The 24,145-nt window shown below is 36.1% G+C and overlaps 1 protein-coding gene across 4 annotated transcripts in view; it reads left to right on the top strand.

The window, feature by feature from the left end:
* Positions 1-24,145, top strand: part of GALNT13 (polypeptide N-acetylgalactosaminyltransferase 13) — a 781,779-nt gene that overhangs the window by 723,435 nt on the left and 34,199 nt on the right. For all 4 annotated transcript variants that reach the window (XM_032410271.1, XM_032410279.1, XM_032410287.1 and 1 more), the window contains one exon: positions 15,477-15,575. In XM_032410271.1, coding sequence (XP_032266162.1) covers positions 15,477-15,575 — 99 coding nt within the window. The remainder of the gene's footprint in view (positions 1-15,476; positions 15,576-24,145) is intronic.

Genomic DNA, 24,145 nt, shown 5'->3' with positions numbered 1-24,145 from the left:
AAAATATCTATTTTTAAATTTTTTTTAATTTAAATTCAGTTGATTAACATAAAATGTATTACTGGTTTCAGAGGTAGAGGTCAGTGATTCATCAGTCTTATATAATACCCAGTGCTCATCATATCATGTGCCCTCCTTAATATGTTTCCCAAAATATCTACTCTCTGTAAAAATACATAGTTGGCTTCATTATGACTATATAAACATATTCATAATATATATTCAGTTGCTCAAAATAAGAGCCATTCCCTTATGAATTGTGTGTCCCGAATTGGTAATTTCCCACTTAATAAGGATCAGTTTTGGGAATCAAAACTAATTTAATATTGGTTGTAATTAAAGCATTTTGACAGAAATGATACAATGCACTTGGAAAATATTTACTGATTAAGTTTGTCCTTACGTTGAAACTGCCATTTTCTTAGGTCATAATAGTAGAATATCTGAAAATGTGTAGAGTACAATCCAGCACTTTTTCGGTTCATTTGCCAAAAATAACGCTCTATAACTTATCCACTCTGTCACTTTAATCCATAAACATAATTTATTTATGATTAACTAGAAAATAATTGAAGCAAAAAATACTGAGACCGAGTGGACCCCACAGAAGTGTTTTTTAAAGGCTGTTTTTCTGTGTCCATGTCCCTGCTCTAGTTGTCAAATCCCCTCTTCCTTACTAGCCATGTAATATCTCTTTATAGAATCTTTCAGTTTACATCTATTCAACCTTAATCTGAATAATGTAGTGCAAAGATTTGCGTGTAGTAACGTGAATGTATGACTTTCTTTTTTTTTTAAGATTTATTTATTTATTTATTTTGGAGAGAAATAGCATGGGGGGAGGGGCAGAAGGAAAGGGACAGTGAGAGAAAGAAGCAGACTCCCTGCTGATCCCAAAGCCCAGCATGGGGCTCGATCTCAAGACCCTGAGATTATGACCTGAGCCGAAATCGGAGTTGGCTGCTTAATTGACTGAGCCACCCAGGCGCCCCTGTACAACTTTCTAAGTTTGACTCGAGTTACTTAATAGTCCTGTGCCTCAGGGTTTTATTTTTGTTTGTTTGTTTGTCTGTTTGCTTTTATTAAGGGGGAGGGTTGTTGCCATTGTTTTCAAATAATGTAACATTTCTATTTAAGCACTAATGTTACAGGGATTTATATTCGATACATACATTATATGAGTCCTTTTTAAACTAGAACACTCTTTACATGCTAGTTATTACAATCTAGTGCTTCTGAGATCCCCAATATCTAATACTTTCATTTTTTTACTGAAAAGTGTTTGAACAGTTGTGAACCCGACTTGTACCCTAAGAAGAAGGGCATGTTTCTTTTCTTGTCATAGAATGTTGCTCCTGCTGCAGTTAGGGGACCCAGCTGATGAATGAACATTGATTACTTTTTCTAAAAGGAGGTATAACCAGGGCCTATAATGAAACAGATATGAGTAAGGTGGACTTCTTAGAAATTTTCTGGGGCCTCCGGAGTGACTCCTGAGAAGAACTCTGAAACAGAACCTAGATGTTTACTTCTGTGTTAAAAATCCAATTTTGTGGTTTCCTGCACTACATCAAGGAAACCTAATTAACTGACTTCCCAAAAAAGTAAAAATACAGTGTGGGCAAATTCCTTTGTACAACCTACTGATTTTTAATTAGCTGCCTTCTGTGATAGATCAGGTGGCCATATTTTAATGTATAGAAATAGTTTGAAAGAAAGAGACTACCTTTCTGGGTTTTTGAAACATATCCAAGAAGAGACAGCTTGTTAGTGTTAAAAAAATACCAGGCCTTGGAGGCAAGCAGAGGAAGGTTTAAATCCTGACCTCATAGCCTAGGACTTGAGTGGCTCTAGGTCTCCTCTCTTGTCCCTGTTGGCAGTGTGAAGATAATCATAAAGGGATATAGTGATGGAAGATCTAGAGCATTTAGCACAATGCCTGGCAAGAAGGAGTAGCAGCACCCGTAGAAATAGTTATTATAATTATTATAGCTACCATTTACTGATTTCTTATTAAGTCAAACATTATGCTAGATGCTTTATAACAATTATATTATTTAAAAATCTCAACTCCACGACTTGGGTTTTGTTATGATCCCAATTTAAAATGGAAACTGACATGTAGAAAGTTTATGTGATTCACCTATGGGTCATTGAGCTCGCTATTAAAGTCAGGATTCAAATAGATGTAAGTCTGACACTAATGCTCACTTTTTCTTTAAGCTAGAAAGACAAAATAGGTTGTATTATTATAGTTTATTCAAAATGCTTTTGTCACATAAGCGGTGAAGCTGGAACCTATATGTTACATGCTAAGGATGCAAAGTCAAATAAGCGAAGCCCTTTCCTCTTAAGCCATTCTACTGAAATGGGGGCAGGAGAGATGGCAAAAAAGAAACAAATAGTTAAGAAATTCAGAGAATTAGGGTCATCTGAGTGGCTCAATCAGTTAAGCATCCAACTCTTGATTTTGGCCCAGGTTACGATCTTGGGGTCGTGGGATCAAGCCCTGGGTTGGGCTCCGCACTCAGTGGGGAGACTGCTTGAGATTCTCTCTCCCTCTTCCTCCACTCCTCCCCGCACCCCCCCATGCTCTCTCTCAAATAAATAAATCTTTAAAAAAAAAAATTCAGAGAAATAAAAGATGCCCAACATGAAGTATATAGTCATGCTATAAACTGCTGCTTCAAAACTCCTAATAAATTAAAAAAAAATCTGTGAGATGTGTTAAGTTTTAAACTTCATGGGATATTATTGTGCTGTAGTTTTCCACTTTAAAACCAGCCCTAAAGAGATGCAATCCAGCATCTGTTTCCATGGAAACAGAAGGACAAGTTTACCAAGCACTACTTCCCGATTTGATTTTGCATAGTCATGTATACATAATTTAAGATGGACATTTTGATAATGAGTTTGGGATGAACTGTTAATGGACAACAGACTTTTACTTAAAGCTTTTTCTTTCTTACTGCCTGCCATTAACCATTTTTAGAAGAAAGTAAAAAGCTATCTTTCCTTATATATGAGGGGTTTTTTTTTCTTCAGATACTTAGAGCCTCAAAGTGGTATTAGGTGTCCAACCTACTTATCAAGACAACAAATTATTTCTTTGTGATATGTATATTTTTCATATGTACTCATCACTTAATTTAAAATGAAATTGGTAGGATTTAACAATTTACAACTTCCTTAAGTTTCAATGTTGTTCAAATTTAATATTCCTGTGTATTGGTGAATATAAATTTTTCTCTGTCAATTTCTCTTTTATAACTTTCTTAGCTGTATTGGAAGATGCAAATATGATATTCAGTTTCTCATTATCCTATATCATCACTATATAATCATTAGGAAAATTATTGATATCAGTATCTTACTTTGTTATGTTTGAATTTTATTCAGGTAATTGAAATATTCTTTAACCAGCCCATGAATTACGTGCAATTTCCAATGGGAAGTTAAAAGCTGTGCAGTTGCTTTGAACTAAAACCTTTAAGTAGCTTAATGAAGCATGTGCCTTTTAGGCTCAGTAAGCATATCATAATGGAATAAGGAAGTCAAGTTCTTTGCGGCATTAAATTCTTTAACTAGACCTTTAGCTTATATAGATTTAACGTGTCAGGTTTTGATCTTGTAAATATAAAGGCAAATTCAAGTATGATAGGATTGAAAAACGGGATTCTAAAGTCATAATGCTTCAAATTTGGGGGCCTATGACAAGCCAGCGTTTTGAGAAAAAAAAAAAATGTATTGTGAGCTATGTAGGGCAGCAGGGAGAAGTGGGTTTGTGTAACCAAGTGACTTAACTCTTGGGGCTTACAATTTACATTTGCTTACAATTTACATCTGACTTCGAAGATGTTTGGACATTAGTCTCTGCATTTCGGATTGCCTACTCAACCTCAGAACTCCTTTTTCCTTTTGTATCCTTTAACCATAATAGCTAGTTAAGGTTCTGGTACATATTAGTACTGTATCCCATAAATGTTGTTAAAAAGCAAATTTATGTAACTAAAAATAGGCACTTGAAGCTGCTTGGCCGCAGGGATTAAGGGTACAATCTGTGACTGCCAAATGCAAATGCTAAAACGCTTAGAGATTTACCCTTGCTTGGTAATCAGATCTATTTATAGATTCACAGTCTTCCTGACCTTTCACTAGGATAACCAGTGAGGAAGCCTCATTTTAGATGACTTACACTAATGGGAGTGTTCTCTTTGCCCACAATTCTATTTCACAAATTCTTTGTGACCCAGTAGCTAATTTTCAACCTAGGGCAACTGAACAGGCCTATGTACAGGAAAAAAAAAAAAAAAAATGTTACTCTTCATCAGATCTTAACTTTAAAGACTGTTGGACTGTGTAGCCTACCTGTGAACAAAGTGAGTGAGTTTATCACCTGAAAAAATATTTTTTACTTCACATTGCTGATAATTAGACTAGAACTAATTCTAATTTTATTACTCAGGTAGATATTGACACAAACAATGATAACAAACTATATGCCCGTTGGGCATTTACTGAGTTCTCCCAGTATTCTTGTTTTTGTTATCCACCAAAATAAATGCAAATGTTCAATTTTCTATGTTCTTTACTTTGTTTATGTGTTGGACAGGGGTTAGTATATCATGTAATCAGAATTTTTAAATCTTGTAGTCATTAATCAGGGCATTCTGGTTTTTTATTATTTATTTATTTGTTTGTTTGTTTGTTTGTTTGTTTGAGGTGCCTGAGGAGGTGCTCAGAGGGAGGGAGAGAATCCTAAGCAGACTCCATGCCCAGCACAGAACCCTACGCAGGGCTCAATCTCACATCCCTAGATCATAACCCGAGCAGAAATCAAGAGTCAGATGCTTAACCAACTGAGCCACCCTGGGGCCCAAACAGGGCATTTTAAACCCAGGTCTACATAAGCAGTCAGCTTGGATTTGTTAAATATATAGATCTTGCACTCATCCTTCTGATTTATGCACAATTTGGTAAAGAGAAAATATACTTAAATGCATATTCACTAGAGCAATTATAATATGGAAACATTAACATTAAACTGGAATTCACTGCAAATGTGCCTATTTTCTTCTTTTCAAGTAAAGAGAAACCAAACAAGGTTGACATATGTAAAATAATGATAATGAGTAACATAATGTGCAATTGAAGGATAAGCATTTGTTGGAGTAAGTAAAGCAAAATAAAAGCTAGTTTAAGTTTAGATTATTATCCTTAGAATGGATTTTACATACTGGTTTTGAAATGCAAAGGTATGAGAGTGAGTGGGAGCATATACCTCTTTTTTAAAATTGAGAGTTATTGTGTCTTGCTGTTACAATCCAGCAGAGGGAGCAAAAGCTAATGAACAAACTATGTAAGTGGTAAGAACATTACCAACGATGCTGCTGAGTAGAAACATTTAGAAAAAGGCTTGCTGATTTCAAACACAAAAACACAAGTGGGAAAAATACTCTTTACTTTATGTCATTAAAAATTGTTTTCAAGCAATAAAAGATTATGTGTAAACAAAGGAATCTCAAAGCAGATAACAATTAAAGTTAGAACTATGCTGGCCCTGGGCGCCTGGGTGGCTCAGTTGGTTAAGCGTCTGCCTTCGGCTCAGGTCATGATCCCAGGGTCCTGGGATCGAGTCCCACATCGGGCTCCCTGCTCTGCGGGGAGCCTGCTTCTCCCTCTCCCACTCCCCCTGCTTGTGTTCCCTCTCTCACTATGTCTGTCTCTGTCAAATAAATAAATAAAATCTTTAAAAAAAAACCAAAACAAAAACTATGCTGGCCCTATGCCACATATTCAAAGCTATACCATAACATAAAGAATGATTCAAAAGAATTTTCCAGATCTGAGAACTACCAGTGTGCTCTACTTATGTGGATATAGGTCATAAAATAGAATCTGTAAGGGATTTCTAATGAATGAAGGTCATCAGTGTTTTTTTGCCTAGATTTTTCTCAGAATTAATGGCATGACCAAGTAATTGGTGTTGTCAGATAAGATTCATTTTTTTTAACAAACATTCTATGACGTGCCAGGGTATTCTTGGAAAGGTTCTGATTTAAAAATCACACAAGATCATCCTAAATCAGATCATCCTTTCCATCTCAAAAGATAAGGTGCATAGATTAAAACTTTCTGTATGCCAACATCTTATAATTTGCAGTAAGAATTGCTTGATGTGGATTGTCAGTACACATTAGTGACTATTTTTTTTTTAAGCTTTCATTTATTCATTTGAGAGACAGAGATACGGGGGGGGGGGGTGCGCAGGAGCAGGGAGAGAGGCAGAGGGAGAGGGAGAAGCAGGGTCCCTGCTGAGCAGGGAGCCCGATGCGGGACTCGATCCCAGGACGCTGGGATCACGACCTGAGCCGAAGGCAGACGCTTAACCATCTGAGCCACCCAGGCGCCCTATTTTATATTTTAAAGAGAATATAGCAGATTCCAATAGTGTTGGGTTCACTGACTTGGGAATAAGCTGATGTACACTAACCTGCTTTCTAAGTGTGCATGGATTTTTTTTTAATCTGAGAATTATAGGTCTAGTGACATAAACCTTTTGATATTGTCTCTATCCAGATGAAGTGTCTCTTTTATTTATTTATTTATTTTAGTTGGCTATTGATACTCCTGTTCCTGATATTCTGTGTCCCATCCTATTTGTACCTAATGTCATCCTGGCCATAGCCAGAAATTATTTACATGACCTCAGCCCAACAGTGTGGCACTTAGCATCTAGTCTTCTTGACTTGGTCCCCTAGGTCTGATCCTAGCCTGCTTTCATGTTTCTTGTTCCATGTCTCTTCACCATTGTCTGAATGACCAATTGTAACTTTTACTCTGGTTAGCTACAACCCAGCCATTCCTTGCTCCTTCCACACCACTTTTCTGACAAATACTGCCTGCCTATCTGGATGTCAAGATTGTAATAACTTTCTTTTTTTTTTTTTTTTTTTTTACTTTCTCAAGATGCACTTTATTTTTTTAATTAATATATAATGTATTATTTGTTTCAGGGGTACAGGTCTGTGATTCATCAGTCTTACACAATTCACAGCACTCACCATAGCACATATGCTCCCCAATGTCCATCACCCAGCCACCCCATCCCTCCCACCTCCCTCCACTCCAGCAACCCTCAGTTTGTTTCCTGAGATTAAGAGTCTCTTATGGTTTGTCTTCCTCTCTGGTTTCGTCTTGTTTCATTTTTCCCTCCCTTCCCCTATGATCCTCTGTCTTGTTTCTCAAATTCCTCCTATCAGTGAGATCATATGATACTTGTCTTTCTCTGATTGACTTATTTTGCTTAGCATAATACCCTCTAGTTCCATCCACGTCATTGCAAATGGCAAGATTTCATTTTTTGTTGGCTGCATAATATTCCATTATATATATATATACCACATCTTCTTTATCCATTCATCTGTTGATGGACATCTGGGCTCTTTCCATAGTTTGGCTATTGTGGACATTGGTGCTATAAACATTGGGGTGCACGTACCCCTTCAGATCCCTACATTTGTATCTTTGGGGTAAATATCCAGTAGTGCAATTGCTGGATCGTAGGGTAGCTCTGTTTTCAACTTTTTGAAGAACCTCCATACTGTTTTCCAGAGTGGCTGCACCAGCTTGCATTCCCACCAACAGTGTAGGAGGGTTCCCCTTTCTCCACATCCTCACCAACATCTGTCATTTCCTGACTTGTTAATTTTAGCCATTCTGACTGGTGTGAGATGGTGTATCACTGAGGTTTTGATTTGTATTTCCCTGATGCTGAGTGATGTTGAACACTTTTTCATGTGTCTGTTGGCCATCTGGATGTGTTCTTTGCAGAAATGTCTGTTCATGTCTTCTGCCCATTTCTTGATTGGATTATTTGTTCTTTGGGTATTGGGTTTGATAAGTTCTTTATAGATTTTGGATACTAGCCCTTTATCTGATATGTCATTTGCAAATATCTTCTCCCATTCTGTCAGTTGTCTTTTGGTTTTGTTGACTGATTCCTTTGCTGTGCAAGAACTTTTCATCTTGATGAAATCCCAATAGTTCATTTTTGCCCTTGCTTCCCTTGCCTTTGGTGATGTTCCTAGGAAGAAGTTGTTGCAGCTGAGGTTGAAGAGGTTGCTGCCTGTGTTCTCCTCAAGGATTTTGATGGATTCCTGTCTCACATTGAGGTCTTTCATCCATTTTGAGTCTATTTTTGGGTGTGGTGTAAGGAAATGGTCCAGTTTCATTCTTCTGCATGGGGCTCTCCAATTTTCCCAACACCATTTGTTGAAGAGACTTTTCTCCATTGGACATTCTTTCTTGTGCTGTCGAAGATTAGTTGACCATAGAGTTGAGGGTCCCTTTCTGGGCTCTCTATTCTGTTCCACTGATCTATGTGTCTGTTTTTGTGCCAGTACCATACTGTCTTGATGATGACAGCTTTGTAATAGAGCTTGAAGTCTGGAATTGTGATGCCACCAGCTTTGCTTTTCTTTTTCAACATTCCTCTGGCTATCTGGGGTCTTTTCTGGTTACATACAAATTTTAGGATTATTTGTTCCATTTCTTTGAAAAAAGTTGATGATATTTTGATAGGGATTGCATTAAATGTGTAGATTGCTCTAGGTAGCATAGACATTTTCACAATATTTGTTCTTCCAATCCATGAGCATAGAACGTTTTTCCACTTCTTTGTGTCTTCCTCAATTTCTGTCATGAGTATTCTATAGTTTTCTGAGTACAGATCCTTTGCCTCTTTGGTTAGATTTATTCCTAGGTATTCTTAAGGTTTGGGGTGCAATTGTAAATGGGATCAACTCCTTAATTTCTCTTTCTTCTGTCTTGTTGTTGGATGTCCACTATCACCACTGCTGTTCAATATAGTACTAGAAGTCCTAGCCTCAACCATCAGACAACAAAAAGAAATAAAAGGCATCCGAATCGGCAAAGAAGAAGTGAAACTCTCACTTTTTGCAGATGATATGATACTTTATGTGGAAAACCCAAAAGTCTCCACCCCAAAGCTGCTAGAACTCATACAGGAATTCAGTAAAGTGGCAGGATATAAAATCAATGCACAGAAATCAGTTGCATTCCTATACACCAACAACAAGACAGAAGAAATAACTTTCAATTCCTTATTTGGGCAAATTATTTAAATTCATTGTGTCTTAATGTTTTCATTTATGAAATGGGGGTAATAGGTTGGTTGTATATATTAAATTAGCTTTTACACACGAGTGCTTGGAACAGCACAGAGCACATACAATTACGATTGCTAATTATTATTATTGGTGGTGGTGGTAGTGGTAGTCACCCCATCTCATTCTGACAGCTGTACTAAGCCACTGACTCCTATTTGTTTTTAGTCCAGATCCCAAGTCTAGCCAACGTCACCAAATTTGACTTGAGTTTCTATTTTGTATCTTCTTAGCCCCTGCTATATCCTAAGGGACAGAATATTACATGTCCAGAAATTATCAAACCAGTTTGTATCTTCTTAGCCCCTGCTATATCCTAAAGGACAAAATAGTACATGTCCAGAAATTATCAAACCACTTTGTGGAATAGTTAGAACATATCCAAAATAGCATAAGATTCTTTTCATGAAGTCCCCCAAATCAGTCCATCTTGGAAATCGAAAAAAATAGTGGCAGCAGTGACATAGTTAAAACAAACAAACAAAAAAGCATCCAGGATAGCAAAACCAAAAATTGATGGAAAACACTGACCACACAATTAGGTGGCAGGTATTCTCACAAATCCCAAAATATGAGCTGTCAATTTCATGACCATGTGATACTCCATGGAAGGAAAGCAAAGGAAAGTGATGCGATGTCTGATGGAAATGAGACCCAGATAATACCCAAATTGCCAACAGATACTCATGAGAAATTGCTTCAGGCCAATTCGAGAATAGTAGCTGATACTGAGAGAAGTGTTTTCATACAATCCAATTTGTAAGTCAGTGAAAAGTACCCTTTCTAATGTCTGAAGGGCCTGAGCACCCTGAGTCCTGTGAATTATTTAACTCACTAGCTGAAGTTCCTTCTTAGGAGAAACTTCAAGGAGTAAAGCCCAGCTGAGGAGAGACAATAAGGACAAAGGAAATGGAAAGTCTAGATGAAAATAGGAGCAATGAACAGAACCCAGAGATCTTAAAGAATAGAAGGCAATTTCTTTTCAACTCTTCAGCAAAGTGCAGGAATAGGAGAGCTAGACTTGTAAAGTTAGAAGTGGTCTCCTGTGTAAGCCTTCCCTGTTAGGGACAGCTGGAAACCTTTGCTCTTCATCGTCCCCACTGGGTACTGAAGGAATCAGCTTTACTATGAAAACCTCCTTCTCTTCCCACCAGTATCCAGAATTTTCAGCCTGATTCACAAAATAGCGAAGCCTCCAGCTGGCAGATACTCCATCTGTTCTCTTGATACGGGAGGTTTCGACCCTGAATATACACTCAAATCATCTGCAGCGCTTTACGCTGTCTCCTGGTCCTACTCCAGACCGTTTGTACCATAATCTATGAGGGTGAGGCCAAGCAGGAGTATATTCTAAAAGCTTTCCAAGTGGGAACCACTGAAAAAGAAGTTACTTTAAAAAGGAAAAGTAATTGTAATTGTAATGTCACCATTTAACATCAAGACACTGCCCACCTCCCTCCAGAATGTTAGTTGCTAAATTTGCTGCACATTAGAATTACCTGGGGAGGGGCGCCTGGGTGGCTCAGTTGGTTAGGCATCTGCCTTCAGCTCAGGTCACGATTCCAAGGTCAAGGGATCGAGCTCCACATCGGGCTCCCTGCTCAGCGGGAAGCCTGCTTCTCCCTCTCCCACTCCCCGTCTCCCTGCTTGTGCTCTCACTCTCTCAAAAAATTAAAATCTTAAAAAAAAAAAGAAAGAAAGAAATACCTGGGGAAGAATTTAAAACCCTGATGGCCAAGTCACACCCTCTACCAACTAAATGGGAATGGGGGACTTGGGAACCGGACAACAGGATAAATTTAAAGATGCCAGATGATTCCCAAAACAGAAAAGAAAGAAATGGTCTCCTGATCAAACCCTCTCTCTTAAAAGATCAGGAGACTTGGACTATGCAATAATAAGAACAGCAGCAATAGTAGAAGAGGATGGCCACAGAATAAAGAGAATAAGGGGGAGAATGATCTCTCTACAAACAATGCAAGGACACCAAAGCTTTATGCTCATAGACGGGAAAAGTGTAACCTAATATTTCAAAGCAAGCTAAAAGAAATTGTATAATGATAAAATGTAGAAAAGAACACTATAAATCAAATTTAGAAATACCTCTGAAATAAGGGCCAGAAATGCAGTAAAGATTTAAAAATTAAAGAATGAATTCATTTAGAAACAAAGGCTAAATTTGAAATATCACGTGAATCAGTAATTCCAAAACCCCCAATAATCCCACTTTTTTTTTTTTAAATGATTTTTTTTTTTTTTTTTTTTTTATTCATGAGAGTCAGAGAGAGAGATAGAGAGAGGCAGCGGCAGAGGGAGAGGGAGAAGCAGGCTCCCCGCTGAGCAGGGAGCCTGATGCGGGACTCGATCCCAGGACCCTGGGATCGTGACCTGAGCCGAAGGCAGAGGCTTAACCATCTGAGCCACCCAGGCGCCCCCAATAATCCCACTTTTAATAGAAGGTGACATATAGAGAGATAAGCAACAAGATCCAAAATAATAGGATTTCCTGGTGGGAAAAACCAAAGCAATAAAACAAAATGAACATTAATACTTATAATTTAAGAAAATGTGCCTGAAAGTAAAATTGAAACTACATATTGAAAAGGAACGCTATACATCTGGAAGAGTGATCCAAAATGAACAATATTAAGATTCATTGTGGTAAATCTATTGAACTTTTAAATAAAAAAGAAAAAAATCAGTTTGGCATTCAGGCAAATAGACATTTGTAAAAAAGAATAAGATAAAGAAAACCAGATTATCATCAGACTTTTCAAAAGCAACTATTCATGCTGGAAGCATAACATTTTAAAGATACTCAAGGAAATAGATTGTGAGCCAAGGACTTCAGATATACCAAATTGATTTTCAAATATAAAGGCCACAGATGTATTTATCAACATGCAAGAACTCAGAATATTGTTCCCAGTAAATGGAAACATCATTTGTACATTTGCTCAAGCAAAACCTTGGAATGCTTCTTGATGTCTTTTCTTTCCTCTCATAGCTCATATCTAATTCAATTGCTAGTCTTACTTGGTTCTACCTTAAAAAATCCCAAATTTGGGACATCTGGGTGGCTCAGTTGGCTGAGCATCAAACTCTTGGTTTTGGCTCAGGTCATGATCTTAGGGTCCTGAGATCAGGTTCCAACCCCACCCCCCACCCCCACCCACCCCAGGCTCCAGCTCCTGGCTCTGGGCTCCATGCAAGTCTACCTGGGATTCTTTGCTTCTGCACCGCCCTCCCTTTCTGCCTCTCCTCCCACAAGCACTTGTGCTGTCTATATATTAAATAAATAAATAAATAAGTAAATAAATAAATCTTAAAGAAAAAAAAATCCCACATTTGACCTATCCACCTCTATTGTTATCCTACTATTCCCAGCAGCCACCATCTCTAGCTGGCGTGACTGCAAGAGTCCCCTTAAGTGTTTCTCTGCTTCCATTCCTGCCTCCTTCTAATCTGTTCTCTGCACAGCAGCCAGAGTAAGCTATTAATAGGTCATCCTCATGCTTAGAAATTATGATTTCCTACATGATTTAGTCTTAGATACCTCTCTCCTCTGCCCCTTGTTCACTGCACCCTGGCCACATTGCTAGCTTGTTAACTTTAATCAGTTTTCTCAACTGCAGAGAGCATCCATTGGCTATTCCCCCTCTCTGGAACGCCCTTCCATACACATGGAAATCTGGCTGCTCTCTTACTTTACAAGGTATCTTTTCAAGTATCATTTTCTCTGAATGGCCTTTCCTAATCCGCTATCTGAAATAGGGTAGTACTCCTTCCATCACTTTTTCTACCCTTACTATGCTTTATAGTTCTTCACAGAAGTTCTTGATCTTCTGACATATTATGAATGTATTTGTGTATTGCACTCTTCTCTTCTAAAATATAAGCTCCATGGTGGAATGGACTAGGTTTACTCTGTTCACTTCAGTATCCTCAGCACCTTAAATGGTGTCTAGCATGAAGTATACCGCCTCTCAGTAATATTGGTTGAGTAAATGAGTGCATTCATAAGAGAGGTTACAGACCAAGTGTATCCATTATAAAAAATAGATCAATAATAAGTTGTTACTGGGGACAAAATACTTTGGAAGCATTCTTGAGTTCTGTGCTTAATTTGTCAAAAAGTAGGATGATATGAATCTATCATATGTCCCTTTAAAATGCTTCTGTCAGAGTAATGTACTGGCCTGAATATGGCTTTGAATCTTCTGTCATCCACCAAAGATTCAAAATTTTATAAATGACTCAGACTGTAGCCCCTGTAATTATTAACTAGTATCTATTCAAGTACCATGAATCTAGCAGAGGTCCTTTGAATCAGATTGCATAGCTTACATGTAAAGGTGAATTAATCATTTTGTGAGATATTTATTCCCCAAAGTATTATAGTATTATACTGTTCCATACTTTTTTAGGATAATAAATAACAATACATCATTTTATTATTTTTCAAGAAGTTTGCCTTTTATTAAATGTTAGCAAGAAAAGTTGATATAAAGCACTTAAAAATAAACTTGCATGTTACATGTTGATTAGATTATGTAAAACATAAACAGACTGATATACTACATCATCTATAAATTGTTACCTTTCTCAATCCTGTCCTAGCTATAGGTTCCGAAAAATCTTTAACCTTTGCATATAGGCTCAGTATCCTCCAGTGCCTGAATAATCAACCTACATCAGATAACCTAAACCTACTAGTATGGAACTTGAACATGATTTTTCTTCTTGAAGCTTGTATCTTTTCTCTTTATTTTTTTTAATATTTATTTATTTTAGAAATTGAGAAAGAGAAGAATGCACAAGTGGGGGCGGGGCGCGGTCAGAGGAAGGGGAGAGGGGAAGCACGCTCCTTGCTGAGTAGGACACGGGGCTCCATCCAGGACCTGAGCTGGAACCAAGAATCTGAAGCTTAACCTACTGAGCCACTCAGGCACCCCTCCTCTCTCTTTGATATTCGTTGTGTGTTCTGTCCTTTCTAATGGGTTGCGGATTAGATTTCTCTATGAAAGCATCTATAATCCTGCTCTCAATCTCAAGGCATTGGAACAGGGCTTGACTGCTTAGCTCTTTCCAACCCTTGCAAAGTATGAATTCCAATCCCTACTCGTCTCAATTGCTGACTGGGGCCTTAATGCAAATCACACCACTTTTCCCAATGCCAGGAGCCATTACTTGACTTTTGGGTTCTGCATCACACAGAAAAGTGATTCATATAAACCTAATCTATCCTCTTTAGAAGTTTTGATCTTATTCATTTGCCAATATGAAGAAATATGTGCTTAAAGAATAGATAACTAAATAGATATATGCAAGTAATGTATGAGTGAACAGTAAAATATGCATGTTCTAATAAGAGTCAGAGATAAGAACTTTTCAGAAGCAGAGTGGACAAATATAAATACATACTTGGGGTTTCGACTAAGGGAAGAAATTAAAAACATTCCATTTATTAGAAATGCCATTTTTAGTATTCATTTGTGCTTGATTTAGTAATTTTAGCATCTTTAAACTCAGTGAATGGCTTTTGTAATTACATGTGTCTCAAATACATATTAACATTATGTTAATTATGGAACTAATGCAGTACTTGAGTGTAAACCAAGAATCCTATGTTTGCAGTTGGCAATTTAACCTTGTTTTTAAGGCATTTTTAATGTGAAATCACCATTTAGTCTTGTAATAGCTTTTCTTAGCTAAGGTCAACTCTTTTCCATTAAGTTTGGCATTAGGGATGAAGAAAAAGATGTATGAATATGTTTTAGTTACAGAGATAAACAATAATTAAACTTTATCAACATAGGATGGAACATCTAATAATAAAGCAATCTAAAAACACATAAATTTGAATATTTAACCAATTTGTTTCTATTCCTTTGCATATGGTACCACAGGAGTTCAAGAATAGATTATGGTTTTTTTGAGTGTAATTTGGCAACTGTCCTAATTTTAAAAGGATTTTGGGAAGAATGACTAATTTGTAATGTTTCCTCTTTCTCTGATACTGTGCTATAAATGAGGAGTGCCTCTTGATTAGATGCTAATGACAATGCCATTGCTGTTCAAGTTTACAACAGTAGGAGATAGAAATTTACACAAAATTAAGAATAGACATAGAAAAATAAAAATCAATATTTAAAACAATGTGTTCTTCTTGGAGAAATTTCCTTGCAAACATGTATCCTCTTATTATCAATATACAATTTGGTAACAGCAGGAAGATTTTCTGACTTAAATCACTATCTGACTTCTGTTTTTGTGTGTTTCCTTTAGATAAGAAATGTTGAAACCAACCAATGTTTAGACAACATGGGCCGCAAGGAAAATGAAAAAGTGGGTATATTCAACTGTCATGGTATGGGAGGAAATCAGGTAAACTCTCTTTTTTTTTTTAATCAACTTCATCTTTGGGGGGAAAATATTGCTGTGAAACCATCACAGTAAACCATGACTCACATGCCAATAACAATTAAGTCTTAGCTTAGGGAATTAATGGGCATTCAAATCAAGAACTAATTTGGCTATTTTGTTACCCCAAGTATCTTAAAAAAGCACTACAGAATTTAATAAATAGGGCAACACTTTCAATGAGCCCAATTAATGAAGATAGCCAAATATTTTAGACCTATCTCATTTTGAGCAAATGAACACTACATTTTTTTCTTTTAACTGACTAGTATAAAGTAATCCCTCAACAACCATGATGTTTTCCCCAATGGTGATTCTAAATTTCTTTTGTGTTTATGTACATCATGTTTTCTATGAATTTCTGAGGTTCAATAAACTTTAAAATGCATGGGAAGCACCTCTGTTACACTTGTGCTTTGGCTATCTGAAGATGCCCTTTGAACCAGGTAAAAATGAAGTCTTTAAACAAAACTGATGGCTAACTACAAGTCTAGGGCAGCTTTTTTGTGTGTTGCAGTCCAATTATCAGAGATCTGTCAGACTATAACAAGGATCCTTGTACTCTCTTTAAATACTGGACAGTGATTCTGCAAGGTGTGCCATGTGGAAGCTGCTTAGCTGTGAGTCTTCAGGTGGAGCAGCCCTGCTGTCATGGCCATTTTGAGAGGCAGAATTTGGAATTTGTAGGAACTCATAACAGAGTTTGAGGTAGCTAATCCTCTGTTAACAAGTTGTCCACAAAAATCGAGGAGAAACACACCAGTGAGTTCTTTATCTAGTGCATTAGAGTGAAATTAGGAAGTAAAAGTTATTACATGCAGCACAACATCATGGTTATGTTGGTAATGCAGCTGAATGTGTCAAGAATCTACAGGGAAAAAGCAATAGCCCTGTTGAGTTTTGACACCATATTTCAAATAGGACCTGTGAGATTCAATGGAGAACATTCAAAAATGAAATTTCCTTCTTAAAAAAAATTATTAAAATCCTAATTAGTGTTCCAAAATTTCAACTTAAGCAGAAAAATATTTAAATCAAAGTTTCTAGATTACAGCATGGGAAAATAACTTTATGAAAGAAAATAACAGGAAAAACAATACAGACAGAACAATGGCAGAGCATTCAGAAATGGTCCAGCTTTTATATTGATTCACAATGAATGTGAGAGGCCTCTACTACCAAAACCAATGGAATCCCAATGAATTCAGCTGGAAATGGCAAACAGCTTAACTGTTAGAGGACTAAATGTGCAGGGTTTAATTTTTTCACAAATGGACGTAAGAAATCTGAAGGTGATCAACTCTTGACATTTGTTCAGGTCTTCAGTGACTTTGTCAAGAAATCAAAAACTTTCTAACTTTGCATTCTTCAATCCTTAAAATTAACTTTTATCATCAGCTGGTCACATGAGGGCTGCTGAAACTCCAGACATCATATCCACATTCAAGACAGGAAGAAGTTGGGGTAGAGAAGAGCTGCAGTAGCCATAACTGTCCTTTTGCTAGGAAAAACAAGACTCCCTAAGGCTTTTTACACTCCCCCCCCCCACCTTGTAAGTCTCTTTGGCCAGAAATATGTTACTTGAATACCTCTAGCACAAAAACACGGAATATTTTACTACACTTACATGTGTAAATGTCCTCACAGTTTATTTACCATGAATACTGGGTGGACATGTAGAACTGTCTCCATAATGTGTTTCACCAGCTGATGAAAAAGTCAACTGATCATCTGCACCATGGTGACCTACAGAATTCCAAAAAAACACATTATTTATGACATCATTCTGATTCTAATGCAGATGAAAATGAAGATAGGAAATGAAAAGGAAGATAACCTAGATGAATTATCCTCATTGATTTTTTAAGTTGCCATAGTTAATGTTAAAAAAGATAACCAGTCATATACCTCTGTTTGTCTAAATGAAACAAAACACCTGGATCATTAATGTTAAAAATTATATCACTCATTTACAAGTGTTCAAATACCCAGAAATAAGCTATCCCACTCTACCATAACCTTCTTGTTGGCCAGGACTATGTCTTATTCTTCTCTTCACTTAGTACTTGGCTGAAGGCCTGGGATGCGGTAGGTAACTCATAACTACTAGTCGAGTAAATAGATGAAAGAATTCATGGTCAGAACAATAGATTTATACCTTAGTACTATGTAGACATTGCCATAGAATGCTGTTATTGTCATAGTAACCAAAAGTATATAAAGACACCAATCTTAGGGATTCATAAATAAAGTGAACAAACAATAAGTAAAACCCCATACCTACATATATTCTAATGTTTCTACATTGTTAACTTAATGACAAAGTAGAAATTAAAACCAATGTTCTTCCATCTACATGAATAGTTATTCACGTCTACAGATATGCATAGAAGAAAGTTTACAGGAGCCCTTTTTGCTATAACAAATACAATGGACACAATTCAGTATTTACCAAGACAGGAATGTTTAAGTAAATTGTGATGCATCCATAGTACAGAATACTCCATAGCCACCAAAGTGAGTGAAAGAGGTCTATATGCATTGTCGTGGAAAATTGAAAAGGAGGGAAAAAATCCAGAATATAACTTACTTTGAATGACCTCATTTATGAAAAATATATGTGAACATTTTTCTCTATAAAGTCTATCTGTATTTGTATAGATGCAATATAATTTATTAGAAATGCATAGCAATCTATCTGGAATAGAATTACCTCTGGTGAGAAGAAGGAGTTAGAAAAGGAAACTTTACTTTTTACCCCACATTTTTCTATATATATGTATTACTTTCATAATTGAACAAATAAAAATGGAGAAAATTGAACTATTGAGAATAAAAGAGTATCATTTTATTTTTTTTTAAGATTTTATTATTTATTTATTTATTTATTTAAGAGAGAGACAGAGAGAGAGGGAGAGAGAACATGAGCAGAGGGAGCAGCAGAGGGAGAGGGAGAGGGAGAAGCAGGCTTCCCGCTGAGCAGGGAACCCCATGCGGGGGCTCGATCCCAGGACCCCGGGATCATGACCTGAGCTGAAGGCAGACGCTTAATGACTGAGTCACCCAGGCGCCCCAAAAGAGTATCATTTTAGAGCATTGCTCTGACCTGATTAATTGGGTCATTTATGGTAAATTACTTAATATTTTTTAGCTTTACTATTTTATTTATAAAATGGGTAAAAGACTTTTACCCAAATTTTTTTCCTCTAAAGATTAGTAAAATCTATATAATAACTAACAAACACTAGCCTGGCATATACTAGACACTCAGTACATATATTGGTCTATTGACATTACTTATTCTCTTTACGTATTTCAGTTTCTATTCTCAATTGTTTCTCTTTTCTCTCTAAGAAAATAAAAGTTTCAGTGGCTAATGCCAGAGGCAAGGTAAATGCACAGCACTTCCTATGGTATTGTTAAGCTTAATAAAATGAATTGCCTCTCCTGTTGTTTTAATACGTATTATGAAATAATTAAACCATCACATAAAACCCTATTATGATTTATACTTTGATGGAAATCAGTATTTCTTGGATGATTAATTCTAGTTAGTCCCTAATTAGGGACATGTTTACATTTTTTACTTACTTTAGAGAAGAGCAGATTTTAGGATTTTATTCTCAGAGCTACCTTCCCTGTGCTTTATTGTTATTCTCTTATGTTACCATGGAAGCAGTATCTATTTTTATGGTTATTTAGTTTAAAATTTTTAAAAGTAGCCCCAACCCATATAAGATATTCAAGTTTCTCACTCCTGCTTTTACACAAAATTCCTAAGAAATGTTAACACTGTTTTTTTTTAGCATTTCCGCTCGGTTTCATTTCTAAAAGAAGGTTCTTTATATTTGTTGACAACTATCCCTTAACCATTTCTCCTTGCACAGGATTTTTTTTTTTTTTTTTAATGTTCTTGGAGATATCAGGAAGAAACTTACTTTCAGTAGTTGCTGGAAATACTTTTCTTAAACACTTAAACACTCAAATATCCAACATACTTTCCCTCCACCCCTAGCCCCTGCAGGGCTTGGGATACAGTAGACACCTAATAAAAACTAGCCAACTAAATGAAAGAATGCATGCAAGTTTTTGTAGCAAGAATACTGTAAAAATAAGACACCAAGTGTAGAATTATTATTACATTCAACATTTAATCATCTTGAGGTATTCTTTTTTTTGAGGTATTCTTTTAGACCTTAGTAATAAAAACCTTCTGTCTCAAAGAATAATGACATAATTAGAAAGTCCATTCCTATCTGTTCTTGAAATGCTTTCATTAACAAAGAAGGTGATGATCATTAAACACTTTCAAAAGAATGAAAATAAATTTGATTAAAACTTGAACATAAATTTTTATAAGGGAAGGAAAAACTTGCAATTTCCTGGTAGAATGTATGTTACTAAAAGTTATGGGATCGTCTTCTCTTTACTTCTGAAAAGATGAAATTGATTCCTGGAAGCAGTTCTATGTCCCCTACAATGCTCATGACTCAGATTTATATCTTCATCTCCAACATCTCTGCAGAACTCTGGAATCTGTTGCCAATTAATTATTGGGAATCTCTGCAGACATCTCAAACGCAACTGTTTCCAGACTGTGCTCATTTTCTTCTCTTTAACATAAGCATCCAAAATTGAAACCCGACATAGACACTTCTAAAGTTTGATTGGTCACCCAACCCTGATATTAACATGAAAATAATATGCCTTGACTCCGATCTCTAAGACCCTTTACAACTAGGGCCTCTTTCTTTGTCCTGGCCTGTATCTTCTTTCACCTATGTGGTCAGAAAACCTCATTATTTCCACACATCATATGGAATTCCAGGCTTATGTTCTATATAGGCCACATTATAATTAAAATATGATAAAAATCTCCAGCAATTCTCCCCTGCCCAATGAATCACATAAAAATTCCTTAGTTATGTATACAGTTATATATTCCTTAGTTATGTATATATACAAAACCCCACATAATTTCATCCTCATCGGACTTCCCAGTATTGTCTCCCTTGATGTTCTAATAGTTTTTTTGTGCTGTAGACATGTCTGATAATTTTATTTCCTGTGGGCTCTGTGCATTTTCCTATCTCTGCAGTTCACTGATACTGTTCTGTCTACTTGCACTGTTGACCACCTACTACTTACTCCACTCACAAACTTAAGACATACTGTTTAAAACCCAAATAATTTAGCTTCTTTTTGGCTCTCCATTGGCTAACAATTTCTTAACCTGAACAGGGCATATGTGAATGGATACGCTCTAATTTATTTTAATCAATCCCTTATTATTTAATACACAGTACCATTAGTACTGTGAATTTTTATTGTTATAGGTGAGGCTCATCAATAACCTTGTAGCTAAAATCTAGTGAGCATCTATATTTACTTCTTTAGAAATACTGTCTAGAAGTACATTTGACAGGTCAAAACTTATGCAACATTATAAGGCTTTTAATAATAGTGACACATTGTCCTTTTTAAGGTTTTACTAGTTTAACGGGTCTAATTGCTAAACTACGAAGAGGCACTATGATAAATATTTTACATACATTACTGCCTTTGATTCCCACAACAATCTATGAAGTACATAGTAGTATTATCCTGATTTTACTCATGAGTCTAATGGGACCCCTGAGAGATTGGTAATATGATTAGGAGGTAAAGCCAGTTTGAGTCTAAATCTGGCTGACTCCCCACCAAGTGTATGTTCACTGCATTTGTATTGATTTCTAACCCCACTCCGCCAGGATTGTGGTCTGACTGGACAACCCTAAACGGCTATTGTATTTTTGCTTTGTTCTGGTTTTCATGTTTGCCAATTTAGTATGGGAGAAACATTTTATCTTTTTTAAATCGTATCTCTAATGTTATCAATGCATGTAAGTAATTTAAAAATTGACGTCAATACTTTGTAGATTTTCTAGTCACGTTTTTGCCTTTGTTTTTGCTTACATTTTCATTGGTGGTTGAGGGAGCTCTTGTTTCTCTTCTCCACTTATAAAAGTACTTTATTAAGATTATTACCTTCTGTGATACATGTTCCAGATATTTTTTTCTGATTTGACATTTTGTTTCTGGTGTGTTTTCATGTACAGACTTTTAAACAGTTTATATATTTTAATTATTGCTTGCTTTTATGCTTTCTCTTTTTGATGTAGAAATACCATTCTTTTTTAATGTGGTGCTTTTAAATGACATTTACCTCAGCTTAAAGGAGCTAATATCAAAATTGGCAAATAGGCCTTAGTCTTATTGGTCATATATCTGACACTATTTTTTATCTAAAATTTATAAAAAATATATCTATAATTGGGTACAAGTTAGATTAATATTTATAAAATAACTATTTTACTTTAATAACAAGTATATGTAAAATTTTCAAAAATCCAAGGTGAGTGTTTCCCTTTGAATTGCAATATCTTTTTAATCAAAAGGGGAAAAAGCAGCCCTCATGCATATTGTACTCATTTTTTCTAAAGACAAAAAAATATAAAATGATGGAAAAATACTCACATTTTAGCAAATGCATTTAGAATGTTTCTCTTTCTCCCTGGAGCCACTCATTTGGAGGGAGCTAGAAAGTATATGGAAACATTCCATGTAATTTATTGTAGTAAATGATTCACAGCCATTTTTCAAGGTAGTAAGCCTTTAGGGAAGCTTATGCTAGCCATTTATTAAAACCATGTTTTCTGCCAAGGTAAAGAAGAGATCATTAGGTCTTATCAATACTTTCAAACAAATGTCTCCTCCTCTAAAATGTGACTACTTATATTTAAGAAGAATCTAACCTTATGACAGTAAACAAATTTTGAGAGTCAACAAATACTTCCTGCCTTATTACAAACCCTCTCCTAGAAAGAGCTTAATTATTTTAGTAATGCATTCTACTGTACTCACAGATTGTAACGAATACATTCATTCAACAAAAGTGAATTGACTTTACAGTTTGCATTTTTATCAGTACTATAATTACTTAGAAGCCCTTTCTATGTTAATTTGGTCCCCTTTTAGTAAAGTTTGCGCAATAGAATTAAAATCACCAGGGTAAATTTGCAAGTGAAATGAAATGGCCTAAGAGGAAAGAAGGAGCATGTACCATTCATTAAATGTTTAAATGAGCTGGATACATGTAAGCTGGAGGAGAGCATCATTATTTATATTGAAAGAATATCTGGTAAGCTTGGAATTGATTGAAATTTGCAGGAACTTAAAGTTTGTAGGATGTGATTCTGCCTAGTTTGCCTGGTTGGAGTGTTTCCTGGCATAAAAACAAAGAGCAAATCTATTGTGTTCAACCCCTTTCTTTCCCTGGTAGTAGTTACTCAGAGATTGTGAAATTTTTTTCTTAAGGTTTCCTATAAAATGAGCACGAATATTGGCCATCTCTTAGATTTATCTTTCCCTCTGGGTGTAATGTTATGTATCTCTACATAATGATAGTTAATACCTATCACATGACATTTTTTCAAAAGCTATGGAAAAATTGGCAGTGCAAGTTAACCTAGAAAGCACTTTTGCTATTTTACTGTAAAGTACTTAAAATTAATTCCCTGAAATCCCACATTCATTTAAATAAGCCACACCTTTGGCTTTGAGCTTTCTAGTTAATAAGTACAAAATTGGTTATATGATTCATTGTGTCAATAATATAAAAACAAGCCACCTTCAAAAAGGTTCAATTATTCCTGGTGTTGAAATGATAAAAATTTCTACTCTGATTCCTGATAAAGAAAGCAACAAGGAGGGACACCAGACTAAACTTAGAGGGACAACAGTCTCTAAGAAGTCATCTTAGGGGGCGCCTGGGTGGTTCAGTCCCTTAACCATCTGCCTTCGGCTCTGGTCATGATCTCAGTGTCCTGGGATCAAGCCCCTTGTCAGGCTCCCTGTTCAGCGGGGAATCTGCTTCTCCCTCTCGCTCTTGCTCTCATCTCTCTCTCTCTCGAATAAATAAATAAAAATCTTAAAAAAATAAAAGTCATCTTAGGAAACAACAATGATATCAAAGTATATCAGTGCACATAGCAGGACAAAAGAAATATTTATTCTGTTGATTAATCAATTAATTATGGTGTATCATCATATCAGCCTATGCTCTAAAGACCTTAAAATTAAATTTCTGTAGGGCTTAAATGTTAAAATACTTTAAGCTCTTTGGGAAATACGTGTAAATTTATATTCATTTTATTAATGGGATTCCCAGAATTTTTTTTTTAAAACCCTCCCTTAAAAAGTTAAATATCTTATGCAGCCATCAAAAGGAATGAGATCTTGCCATTTGCAACGACGTGGATGGAACTGGAGGGTATTATGCTGAGTGAAATAAGTCAAACAGAGAAAGACATGTATCATATGACCTCACTGATATGAGGAATTCTTAATCTCAGGAAACAAACTGAAGGTTGCTGGAGTGGGGGGTGGGGTGGGAGGGATGGGGTGACTGGGTGATGGACACTGGGGAGGGTATGTGCTCTGGTAAGTGCTGTGAATTGTGCAAGACTGTTGAATCTCAGATCTGTACCTCTGAA

The sequence above is a fragment of the Phoca vitulina genome, unplaced genomic scaffold (assembly GCF_004348235.1).
Source record: "Phoca vitulina isolate PV1807 unplaced genomic scaffold, GSC_HSeal_1.0 scaffold1, whole genome shotgun sequence".
NCBI classification, from domain to species: domain Eukaryota; kingdom Metazoa; phylum Chordata; class Mammalia; order Carnivora; family Phocidae; genus Phoca; species Phoca vitulina.
This window is presented reverse-complemented; position numbering and strand designations above follow the sequence as displayed.